This window comes from Osmerus mordax, chromosome 7, assembly GCF_038355195.1.
Source record: "Osmerus mordax isolate fOsmMor3 chromosome 7, fOsmMor3.pri, whole genome shotgun sequence".
Classification (NCBI taxonomy): domain Eukaryota; kingdom Metazoa; phylum Chordata; class Actinopteri; order Osmeriformes; family Osmeridae; genus Osmerus; species Osmerus mordax.
The window spans coordinates 3,935,001-3,947,342 of NC_090056.1; the positions used below are offsets into that span (position 1 = coordinate 3,935,001).

Consider the following 12,342-nt stretch of genomic DNA (forward strand, 5'->3'; position numbering starts at 1 on the left):
GTGTTATGAATGTGTTTGTGTGTCTTATGTGTGTACGTGTATCTTGTGTATATGTGTTTTGAGTGTGTGTGTGTGTATTGAATGTCTATGTGTGACTGTGTGTATTGAATGTGTCCAGTCTGATAATCGTCAACCGCTCCAGTAACTCAACCTGGTGATAGCTGCTCCAGCTGAGCCATTAGACTTGTCAGGCCGTGGTGGTGGAGCCCCGCCCAGCCAGTTGAGCCCAGCCCAGTTTATTCCGGCCGAGCCCAGCCTGGCCCAGTTTAGCCCAGCCCAGCCTAGCCCAGCCCAGTTTAGCCAAGCCCCAGTTTAGCCCAGCTCATCCCAGTCCCAGGTTAGCCCAGGTTAGACCGGGCTAGCCCCAGCTCAGAAAAAAAGGTCCAGAACAGAGAGAGAGAGAGAGAGAGAGAGAGAGAGAGAGAATGGTTGACATATCCCTTAAATTGCTGAGACCACTCAGTTGTGCTATAACTGAACATGCATGCTCTGTGTGTGTGTACTGTGATCTTCTGTCTCTACCTCTCTCTCTCCCTCTCTCCGAGGTTCTCTCAGTGTGGCATTGCCAGGCGTGCAAGGGCTGGAAAATGGGTCATATTTGGGCCAGTGTGACCAGGGGCTGGCTAATTTAGTGTGACTGGGAGGCTGGAATCAGTGGTCTATAAAGAGACATTATCCTCTTTGTGCCATCTCATCTCTCTTTCTCTTTCTCTTTCTCTTTCTCTATCTATCTCTCTCTCTCTCTCTCTCTCTCTCTCTTCTTTCTCTCTCTCTCTCTCTCTCTCTCTCTCTCTCTCTCTCTCTCATCTCTCTCTCTCTCTCTCTCTCTCTCTCTCTCGTCTCTCTCTCTCTCTCTCTCTCTCTCTCTCTCTCTCTCTCTCTCTCTCTCTCTCTCTCTCTGTGTGTCGGTCTGTCGGTCTGTCTCTATCTCAGTATCTGTGTTCCACGCCTTGGCCACTCCAGCTCTGAAGCAAACCCACTAAACCACAAAGCAGTGCGTGTGTGTTTGTAAAATAGAGTGTTAAATCAAGATCAAAGTAAGATGTTAGTATATATGTGATGAATTACTCACACACATAGCACAGCATATTTGTGTAGTAAGATCATGTAAGTTTTATAGAGACATTATGTGTGTGTTTGTGGGAGAGTGTGTGTGTTTGCAGGAGTGTGTGTGTGTGTGTTGGCCCCTGCAAGCCTATGAATCTGTGGCTAAGCCCTGCTGACTCATGGTACTGCCTCAGGCTGATGCCAACACTCGCGTGGCTAGCTAGTTAGCGTAGTGGAGAGAGAGAGAGAGAAAGAGTGGGATAAGGCAAAGAGAAGCTAATTGAGTAGCTTCAAAAACAAGAGCTGACCTCTTTAAAGCTCCCCAAACTTAGACTCGTAATGGACAGTCACTTCTACTTCAGGCTACATGCAGATAAACAACGGCTCTCTCCCTTTTACTTACACACACACACACACACAATGCATCAAATTATGGTGGGTAAATGGGTGTCTTATTCAAATTGTTTATTTTTCTTGCCCGGCCATTTAAGTAGTTATTATAAATACATTGGACATTAGCATGTGGTTGTTGTTCCTGTTGTCCTCTCCATCTCTCCATCCCGGCCTGGTCTCCCTCCTGCTGATGCCCCTTGATAGGCCTTCAGCCTGGATGCTGCAGTCCTGTGGTGAAGCTTGAATACACAGAACAACAAAGACCAGACCTACTTTCCTCCACTCTTCTCCTCTCTCACCCTCTCTGCTTCTCTCTCCTCCTCTCTCCTTCTCTCTCCTCCTCTCTCCTCTCTACGACTCGGCTCATTTCTGTTCCTCTCCGCTTCCTTCTGATCCTCTGTGACCCTCTCTGCTTCCTTCCTACTCCTCCCTTCTCCTCTCCAGTCCTCCTAACTTGTCTATTATCCCAGAGTGATTTGATGATAATGCTCCAGACATGACCCTCTGCAGCCCACTGCTCTACAGCACCAAAGGAGTCCAGGTCCAGTAGAGTGTTGGTGTACACAGGTTCAGCTACAGATCCAGACACCTAGCCTGCTGCTGTTCTGATACAGAACCCTTGGTTCCCCCTCCCCCCCTGCCCCCTCCCCCCTCCCCCTCACCAGTCACCTGTTAACCCTCCCCTGGTCCCTCTGGTCTGACTGGTGACTGTTCAGGCCTAATCTATCCTCTCCAGACCCAAACTCTGATTAACCCTTCAGCTGGTCTCCTCCTCCAGATGCAGAAGAGAAAGAAAGAGAGAGAGAGAGAGAGAGAGAAAGAGACAGAGAGAGAGAAAGAGAGCGAGAGCAGGTGGCTGGGGGGGCAAAGGACGGGTGTTGGGGGGGTAGTTACGCCCTCACATGCACACGCAGCCGCAGCACACACACACACACCTTGGTGTGTGACGACGTCAGACCCTAGCTAAGTGCTCCATTCAGACGAGCCTATTAGCAGGCTGGCTGCTTTGTCATCTGTGGACAGAAAGACAGAGAAAGGCCATTACAGGCCAGGGTAAACACTGGGCATTCACCCTGGTAGAGTGTGTGTGTGTGTGTTTTGAAGTGTGTGTGAGGTAAAGTGTGTGTGTGTGTTTTGGCGGCTGTTATCACGGTGATCCAGAACTGATTCATACACACATTGAACCTGCTGACGTCATAGAGGCATATAACCGACGAGACAATGGCCTTGCTAGTTTACTGTGTGTGTGTGTGCGTGTGTGTGAGAGCGTGTAAACATTTGTGTGTATTTTTCTGTGTGCTATCCAGTTTTCCCAGATGTACTTAACTTAACCTCAAAGCTTTTAGAGGATCAGAAACAAACATAGATTTCAGACTGTATTTATTCATTGCATGTGCCCTGTCTTCCACCATTTTAAAAGTCCCTGAAAGAACTAGCTAACTGTTTGAAACATGATTCCTGCTTCCCTTGTTGGCTGCTGGCTGCCTGGTTGGCTCTCTACCTGTACGGCTGGCTGGCCATTTTTGTGGCTGGTTAGCTTGTTGGCTGGCTGTCAATCTATACGGCTGTCTGGACAGCTGTCTGTACGGCTGGCTGGCTGGCTGTCTATCTGTGTGGCTGGCTGTCTGGCTGTCTATCTATCTGGCCTGCTGGCTGTCTGTCTGTCTGGGTGGCTGGCTGGCTGGCTGTCTATTCATCCCTGAGATGTGAAGTTCAGTATTACATCCTCCCTCTGCTAAATCAACACAGAAACCAGAGTGTGCAGCTTAATGGACCTTAAAACCCTCCTCTGGATCACCAGTGTGTGTGTGTGTGTGTGTGTGTGTGTGTGTGTATAAATGTGTGTGTGAAGGTGGGGGAAAAGTGGGTTGTCGGTGCCAGATCCAGCAAAGTACTGAATTAAAGACCAGAAACACATGGTGTTACCACGGTAACGTTCAGATGTTCAGATTATGCAAGTGTCACACAGACGGGTGTGTGTGTGTTGACTCTGGAGAAGTGACCTCAACCCTGCTGCTTGGCATGTCAGCAGGCCAGACAAAACAGCTGTGAACAAGCAGAGGTGGTGCTGAACCTGGGGATTGATGGATTTGCCTAGGTGATAATGTTGGGAAGTTCAAGAAGATAAGAAGATCTAGAGATCAAGGTCTAGGGACAAGATGTGTACATTTATTACTGAGCGTGGAATGTCTTTGTTGGTGTGTGATCGGTTGAGTAAATGAGTGAGTGACTGAGAGAGAGAAAGAGAGAGTGAGAAAAAGAAAGTTAGAGAGAGAGAGACAGACAGAGAGAGAGATAAACAAAGAGAGAGACAGACAGAGAGAGAGATAAACAAAGAGAGAGACCTGTACTAGACATGCAGTCTGATGTCTCTGAGCTGTATTGTCTCTTCTTCATTCACCAAGGCGTACAGAGATGGTATAGTCACTGCTGGATTAATGTGCTGTGGATCCTGCTTCATTGTGGCTATTGTTACCACACACACACACACACACAGACACACACATACAAACACTCTGGCACGTGCGAGTCAGATGGCTGTGTTGCGTGGTTAAGCATCATCATCAGAATAGCATAACAACTGAATACTAGAGAGGGTACAATTTCTGGGGAAATTGTAGGGTGTGCTTGCTTGCGTCGGTTGCAGGTGTTGCAAGTTTTTCCCTTGTAGTGATATTTTCAAGCATTTAGCCTACTCATATTGCATATTTCATTAAGAACACCCTTTGAAACAGCTGCGAACCCCCTTTGAAACAAGCTACTGTAACAACGTTGTCACTGGCAGTATGGAATCGCGATTCAAACAGTACTGTACCGTCTGCTTACTGAAAATATGCCGGCCCCCCAAAACGTAAATAAGTTTGACATGAATGTAGGGGGAAATGGTTACTTCAAAATAAGTTTGCTAGAGGCAAGCTAGCTGCTGTTGCTCCACAGTTCACTGATTGTTTGAATGCGCCGGTAATGAGAAAGCTTCTTTTGACATAGAGTTTAGCTGTGGCATTGAAGACAGTACTACCACACACTGCCAGTGGGCGAGCCGAGTCTGACTGAGGCTAACGTCAAAACAAGCCGCGGTGTCACTCAAATTCCAAGTTTTACACAAATCACAAAAATATGCTGACCCGCTGGCTATCTTCGCAATCGTCTTATCTTTAAAACACTGCCCTCCTTCAGATTTTTTTATGTAGAATTGACCCTGGTACGAAATTAAGAAAATACTCATCAGAGATCGACAACAGCTGACGCAATCGTCAACGGAGGCTGACGGGGCTCTCACGTAGCAAACCAATCAAAGTTTTTACAGCAACCTACATTAAAATCTCACCATCTGGCTGTCTTCACAATAGTCATATCGTCATAACATTGCCCTCCTTCTGTTTTTTGGTGTAGAATTGACCGAACTATAAAATTACGAAAATACTAAACTACGATGACGATTGCATGGCTGCCGCCTGAGCAGTCTCACGGGCGAACCGCACTCGCTCAAATTACAAAGACTTTCACAACCTAAATAAAAAATCCTAGATTGCAGTTCCACTCGAAATTGCTTTCTCAACAAAACCCAATGGTTGGTAATTTTGGGGGTTGGCATTTTTCACTCATAATCCAAGCTCCAATTTGCGTGCTAGAACGTCTCTATCACGTTGTATCCATGCGTCGTTGCTAACGTGTGCTGACGTAGTGACGTAGACTAGCACTGCTACCCTTCGCCGACAGAAGACACTTTTTGCCACAAAAACGTTGTAACCTCCTAAACTGTGCAACGGAGTGTAAATAAAAATACAAGCAACTCAATCGCTACCAAGACGAAACTTTTGACACCTAGGTTATCTATGTAGGCCAAATAATGACTGAGTTTTAGGGGGGCAAAAAGAAATAATAAAAATAATAATATATATGTGAGAGAAAAATAATAATATATATGTGAGAGAACAAAGGTTGTGCCCTTGCCGAAGGCAAAGCACACCCAAATATGTGACAGGAAAATCGTCTCTGTCTTTCTAGTTCTCTCTCTCTCTCTCTCTCTCTCTCTCTCTCTCTCTCTCTCTGTCTCTCTCTCTGTCTCTCTCTGTCTCTTTCCCTCTGTTTGACTCTCTCTCTCTCTCTCCCTCACACACTGTTTAACGTGCAGCTTGTTCTTGCCTGTCACGAGACACACAGACCGTCTGTACGGGCCTGTGCATGTTCTCAACACTGGTGGTGCTCCTGCAGGTGGGGCACCTCGTTGGGACAAAGGAGCGACTGGAGTGGTTCTGGTCTGACCCTCTCGTCTGACGCTGCACCTGGAGGGTTGATGCTCACGGACGCTCTCTCTTTTCCTCCCTCGCTCCCTCGCTCCCTCTATCTCTCTCTCTGCAGGAAACGGTAGAATATGCCTTCCTGATCATCTTCACGATTGAGACCTTCCTGAAGATCATAGCCTATGGCCTGGTCATGCACCAGAACTCCTACGTACGCAACGGCTGGAACATGCTAGACTTTGTCATCGTCATCGTAGGGTGAGCGTGACACACGCGCGTGTGCGTGCGCACATGTCGACAAGAATGCCGCAACGCTCATAGAGGAGTGTATTCTCACTTTTTTCGTATTGCTTCCTGTTTGATCAATGCGGATCAACTGCTTAATGCTGTCACTACATGACAAGGGAACCCAAGGGGTTGAAACACACACTCTCACAGTCGTGTGCAATCACAGTCATGTTCTCGCACACACACACTCCAACCCCGGAATTAGACTGCAGAAATCCTTCCTGTCAGTCTGTCAAGCAGATCAAGAGATGCTTTGTCTGGTGAAATCACGTACACACACACGCATGCATACACACACACACACTCTCATACACACAGTATAATGATAATTTGAAAACTAAATGTAGTATCATACGCGAATATACTACATGTAAATATATCGTTTTAGACACACACACACACATACACACGCGCGTACACACCGGAAAGGGTGTCAAACTCTAAAGCAGACACACTAGATGAAGGTAGATCACTATCACCGTGACAGACAGACACACACAGATGTACAGATCACCGCACACACACACACACACACAAAGACACAGACCTGCACATACACATACACAGTACGAACATAGAAACACATGATTAGGTAATATCCATCCATCCATATTCTATCTGCCATCTATCTGTTTTGTCTTTATCTCCCCAGATTGTTCAGCGTGGTTCTGGAGGTGATAACCAAAGAGAATGACCCGGGAGGCCAGTCTGGGGGGAAGCCAGGGGGGTTTGACGTTAAGGCTCTCAGAGCCTTCCGTGTCCTCCGCCCCCTTCGCCTTGTTTCAGGAGTGCCCAGTGAGTCAATAGAAATGCTCCCACACACTGATTGGAATCAGACGATGACTTTCGAATGTTCATTCAGCAGTTTATTTGAACTCCTTGTACTGACCCAATGGTGTGTGCGTGTGTTTCTCCGTCAGGTTTACAGGTGGTGTTGAACTCCATCATCAAGGCCATGGTCCCACTGCTCCACATCGCTCTGCTCGTCCTCTTCGTCATCATCATCTACGCCATCATTGGCCTGGAGCTCTTTATCGGCAAGATGCACGCCACCTGCTACTTGGTGGGCTCAGGTGAGAACCGGCAAACTACCAAAATCTAAGCGCTAACGGCTAAGATCCCGTGGCTAAAGCTAAAAGCTAGGAGCTAATGGCTAAAGCTGGAGTTTTCCTGCGAGGTTTTCCTTGTCTTCCTTGAGGGTTTAGGTTGGCTGAGGGCCAGTTCTGTGGGCGTATGTGAAGCCCTCTGTGACATTGCTTGTAAAAAGGGCTATACAACTAAATGTTGATTTGATTCGTTTTTTTTAACAGCTAATAGCTAATAATCAGTACCTGGTAGGCACAGATTAGACCCGCGCAATGGCTAATGGTAGGGTTCAATTGAACAGACTGTTGCTTTAATCCAGGGACAACATTTACATCGCTTAAACAAGTCTGACCTGCCTACAGGGATAGTGTAAACACACTACAGAAGTATGAATCTGCTTATATACATCATCAGGAGGATTAACATATAGATAAATCTGGAGCAGATGTGACTTTCTGGACATGTTAACAGTAATCTGACATGGTTTATTCCTTTGCGCTCGTTAGTTTGTGTGTAATTGTATTTGTGTATTTGTATGTTTGTGTGGGTGTGTATATGTGTGTTTATGTGTGTGTGTGCACGTGTTTGTATTTGTGTATGTGTACGTGTGTGTGTGTGTGTGTACGTGTTTGTATTTGTGTAGGTGTACGTGTGTGTGTGTGTGTACGTGTTTGTATTTGTGTAGGTGTACGTTTGTGTGTGTGTGTACGTGTTTGTATTTGTGTAGGTGTACGTTTGTGTGTGTTTACGTGTGTGTGTACGTGTTTGTATTTGTGTAGGTGTACGTTTGTGTGTGTGTGTGTACATGTTTGTATTTGTGTAGGTGTACGTTTGTGTGTGTGTGTGTGTGTGTGCGTGTTGACCCAGGTGGCCACGTGGCGTCCCAGGTCAGTGCTGCTGTAATCCCCTCTGCTGAGCCAGGGCTGAGAGAGGCACTTATACACCACATCCCATCCTGCCACACTGGCACCACGGTGTCATCTAGCCAGGCTAGGTTCAAATGACTGGATTAACTGAGGAAATGTAAACCCTGGAGGGGTGGAGGGGATGGGTGTATGGAGGGAGGAGAGGTGGAGGGAGGAGAGCGAAGAGGTGGAGGGAGGAGAGAGGGGTGGAGGATGAGGGAAGGAGTGGAGGATGGAGATGGGGATAAGTCTAATCACAGGATACATTTATGAATGTAGATCTGATTATGAATGTACATGAATGGAACGGAGTGTGTGTGAGAGAGAGATAGAGAGAGAGTGATTAGGCCATGTGAGGCCCTACATGTCGTAAACAACGGCCCACCCTGCAGTGGAGTGGTACTGTGATGTGTACCGCACACACACATGATGCAAGGCCATTCATCACGAGCCACACATTGGGCACTTATTGTTAATTGCCCTCGCTTAATGAAACAGCATGTTTACTTCAGCTCATTCTGTCTATCCTCCCTCCATCTTGTCTCCTCCTCCATTCCCCCCCCCCCCCACCCCCCACCCCCCCCCCTCCTCCAGGGACCTTGGCAGACGAGGAGCCTACTCCGTGTGCAGTGTCGGGTCACGGGCGTCAGTGCCTGGGGAACGGCACCTTGTGCCGAGACGGCTGGCACGGCCCCAACGGCGGCATCACCAACTTTGACAACTTCCTGTTCGCCATGCTGACGGTGTTCCAGTGTATCACCATGGAGGGCTGGACGGATGTGCTCTACTGGGTAACACCTCCCCTTCATCCCCCCCTTTCCTTCTCTCTCTCTCTCTCTCTCTCTCTCTCTCTCTCTCTCTCTCTCTCTCTCTCTCTCTCTCTCTCTCTCTCTCTCTCTCTCCTTCCACACACTCCAACACACTCCTTCCCTTCCTCTCACACCCATCTTTATCTTTCTCCCACTCTCTGTCTTGTCTCGCTCTGTCAGCCAACTGTCTCTTTCTCTCTTCCTAACTGTCCTCCATCCGGTCGGTTTGTTGGTCGCCATGGCGATGGTATGATAATGAGGCCTTGTAAGTGGTGTAGGTGACAGTGCTAGGAGGGATGGAACCACTCCACTAACATGAAAGACAAGGACTGAGAGCTGGAAGAGAGCCTGCAAATAGTCAGCTTCCTCATTTCTTCACATTAGTCATGTTGACTCAAATCTTATTTGTTCTTAGCAATATGTAAGCCTAGGATGTACACCAAGATAGTCATGGTTATGTAATGACATCTCCTGGCCTCTGCTCTCCTCTCTTCCCCTCCCCTCCGCTCTGCTCTGTTCTCCAGATGAATGATGCTATGGGGTTCGAGCTTCCCTGGGTCTACTTTGTCAGTTTGGTCATCTTTGGGTCATTCTTTGTTCTCAACCTGGTTCTGGGAGTTTTGAGTGGGTAAGACTAACACACACATGTATAAAGTAATGCACGCTATCCTGTCTTATGCACTTATCTTGTTTACTTACAATCACTCCAATCCACACTCACTAACTCATACAGTGCCTCATGGCTCTCCATCTGTGTGTGTGTCCAGAGAGTTCTCCAAGGAGCGAGAGAAGGCCAAGGCTCGCGGAGACTTCCAGAAGCTGCGAGAGAAGCAGCAGCTGGAGGAGGACCTGAAGGGCTACCTGGATTGGATCACCCAGGCTGAGGACATTGACCCTGAGAACGATGAGGAGGGCGACGAGGAGGGCAAACGCAACAGTGAGTCACACACACACAATCACACACACACACAATCTCCCTGTTGTCTTAGCAGAACGGAATGAAGCTGTGGATGATATGACTTACATGGAGGAAAGGGACTCTAATCCAAATCCTCTTTATGTAAGCATGTTTGTATGACGCATGGCGGAGACTAGACCAGCACTGATTGCTTGGCAGGCAGGCAGGCCGGAGACAGACAGACAGGCTTGCAGACAGACAGACACCTGCACACACATGCTAAACCGGCTAGTCATGTCGATATTTACAGTCTGCCCACTGTGTGTGGGGGGTCATTGTGCTTCTGGATTGGTGTTTACAGAGTGATCCTCAGTGCTTGTGGCCCAGTTCTCTGAACCACCCTGGCCATGGCAGAGAACAGACTGCTCATAAATACAGCCTTAACTCATAAACACCCTCTTACCATGGATGATACCTCAGCAAACAGTCAGCACACCCGTGTCCAACTCTACAGTGAAAGTTGGCATGAAATTGGGGCTGTTTGATCTTTCTGCTGGGACACCCCTGGCTACCTTGAATCACAAGGTGTGAAGTCAAGCATGAAAGAGAGGTGGAGTTGGGCCGTTACCTACTGCAACCTGTTTTGAAGTGTGGTTAGGCGGTAATGCAGGACTGTGGTGCCCATAAGGATGCATTTCGACCCTGCTACTGTATGACATTTTGACTGGTACAGCGTACTTTTTCTAGAATAATAATTAAAAAAAAAGACTCCATTCATCAGCTTCTAGAGTCACTAGCTCTACCTGTCTATATATTGTACTGTGCGCCCTTCTATTCAATGTATTTATCTGTTTATGTATTGTATCTTTTAGCTCGTCTAGCTTTATGTTGTAGCTCTGCCGCTAGCTTCCTGCAGACAACTTTAGAAGTGTCCTGTTGCTAGCTGTCTAGGCTAGGGGAATGTGCTAACCCTTTGCCCTAGTTTGCTGGACAGCAGACTCTCCGGCTTCCTTCCAACTCTCTTTGTTTTGGCTACCGACTGCTAGTAACAGTTCTCCTTTTCTTGTTGTCTCGTTCTTATTGTCGGTACTGCTGTAGTTTCTACTGTACCTCTCTACCACTGTGTCCATGTTCTCTACTTCTCCGCTCCTCTCCTCCTGATCTCTCCATCTTTCCTGTCGAACGCTGCTCTCCTTCCTCCTCGGAGCTGATGTCCTCGTCAAGTCCAGAAACAACCCCAAAACCTTCGGAGACCTGACGAAGGCAGATAGGTTTGAGCAAGACATGTCGGAAGAGATCTGTACTGTTGGACTCTCCAGAAAAGGACAGGGCTGGAATATGTATATATATATATATATATATATATATATATGGCCATCTTGCTTCTACCTATCTATCTACAGTATGTCTGGGCTGAAGTGATGTAGGAGTTGTTTCTGGGCAGAGTACGTGTGTGTGTGTCTGTGTGTGTTTGTGTGTGTGTATGTATGTGTGTGTGTTTGTGTGTGTGTAGTAGTCAACTTACTGTAATGCTCTGTTTTCTCTACCCTCCCGTTTTATTCTGACTCACTGCTTCCTCTGCTGTTCGATTGTGTGAACTGCATGCCCAGGGGTCACACTGGCTGACTTTACTGAGAAGAAGAAGGGAAAGTTTGGCTGGTTCAGCCAGTCCACAGAGACCCATGGTAAATCGTGTGTGGCCCCCTGTTGCTCGTGCCGTGCTTTGCCATGCTTTCACCAGCTTGCTGCGTGTTCCTCGGAGTCTTGTCGTTACTCTGCTCACGTGTCGACGCTACCAGTCATCCTGTCACCAGTCATCCCTTCACCTGTCATCCCTTCACCTGTCATCCAGTCACCAGTTAAACCTCAAGGCCTCAATAGCTTCATGGGCATCATAAACAATATAAACGAAACAAACTCATCTATTGCTCTACCAGCAGGCGATGAGAATCAATAGATTGAATGTGGCTCAGAAGGGTTGTGTGAAGGTAGTGTAGCCTAGCGTCAATAACCTGGGATCCTGGGTCAATAACTATTTGTAAACGGTGTTCAATGGGAGCACTTGATTTGTCACACCCTCTGTAGTCCACTGCAATGGATCAGAGCCATGAGGGGGCAACAATGAGGCAAATCAAATGGACCTTATGTCATGGGTTTCATGTATCATGTTTCATGTATGTAATGAATTTGCGGAGTGGAAGGTGGTTCCAGAGTGTTCTACTTGTATGGTGGGTGGGGCTGGATGGCTGCATGAGTTAGGAGAGGGAGAGTGAAACACATCAGCATGGATGCATGTGTGTGTTAGACAGAAGAGAGATTGGCAGTGCTGGAGACAATACACACACACACACAGAATGGTTTGATGTTCAGAACTAACGGCTAAGTGGGTGTGGGCCAGCATGGCATGGTGTTATCTCATGATCATGTTGATATTGTTATACAAATAATAAATATTATAATAATAAATATTATTTGTATGTCACTGTGGGGTTATTCCTGTCATGTGGGACCGATTCTCCATTCATGACCTTCATGTCATGAATGTCTCATGATTTCTCACTTGACCCTGGGACTCAGAGCCCCTTGTCCCTTCGTCCAGCCGTCTGGCTGATGCGTGCTGGTGTTGTGTGATGCCAGCTGTCCTGTCTCCCTGCTTTCTGTCCCAGCGAGCA

General features: G+C 47.4%; 1 protein-coding gene across 1 annotated transcript in view; it reads left to right on the forward strand.

The window, feature by feature from the left end:
* Positions 1 to 12,342, forward strand: part of cacna1db (calcium channel, voltage-dependent, L type, alpha 1D subunit, b) — a 45,638-nt gene that overhangs the window by 11,267 nt on the left and 22,029 nt on the right. Inside the window, 7 exon segments of the mRNA XM_067240910.1 lie at positions 5,803 to 5,942; positions 6,625 to 6,767; positions 6,893 to 7,045; positions 8,558 to 8,754; positions 9,297 to 9,400; positions 9,540 to 9,709; positions 10,878 to 10,975. Coding sequence (XP_067097011.1) covers positions 5,803 to 5,942; positions 6,625 to 6,767; positions 6,893 to 7,045; positions 8,558 to 8,754; positions 9,297 to 9,400; positions 9,540 to 9,709; positions 10,878 to 10,975 — 1,005 coding nt within the window.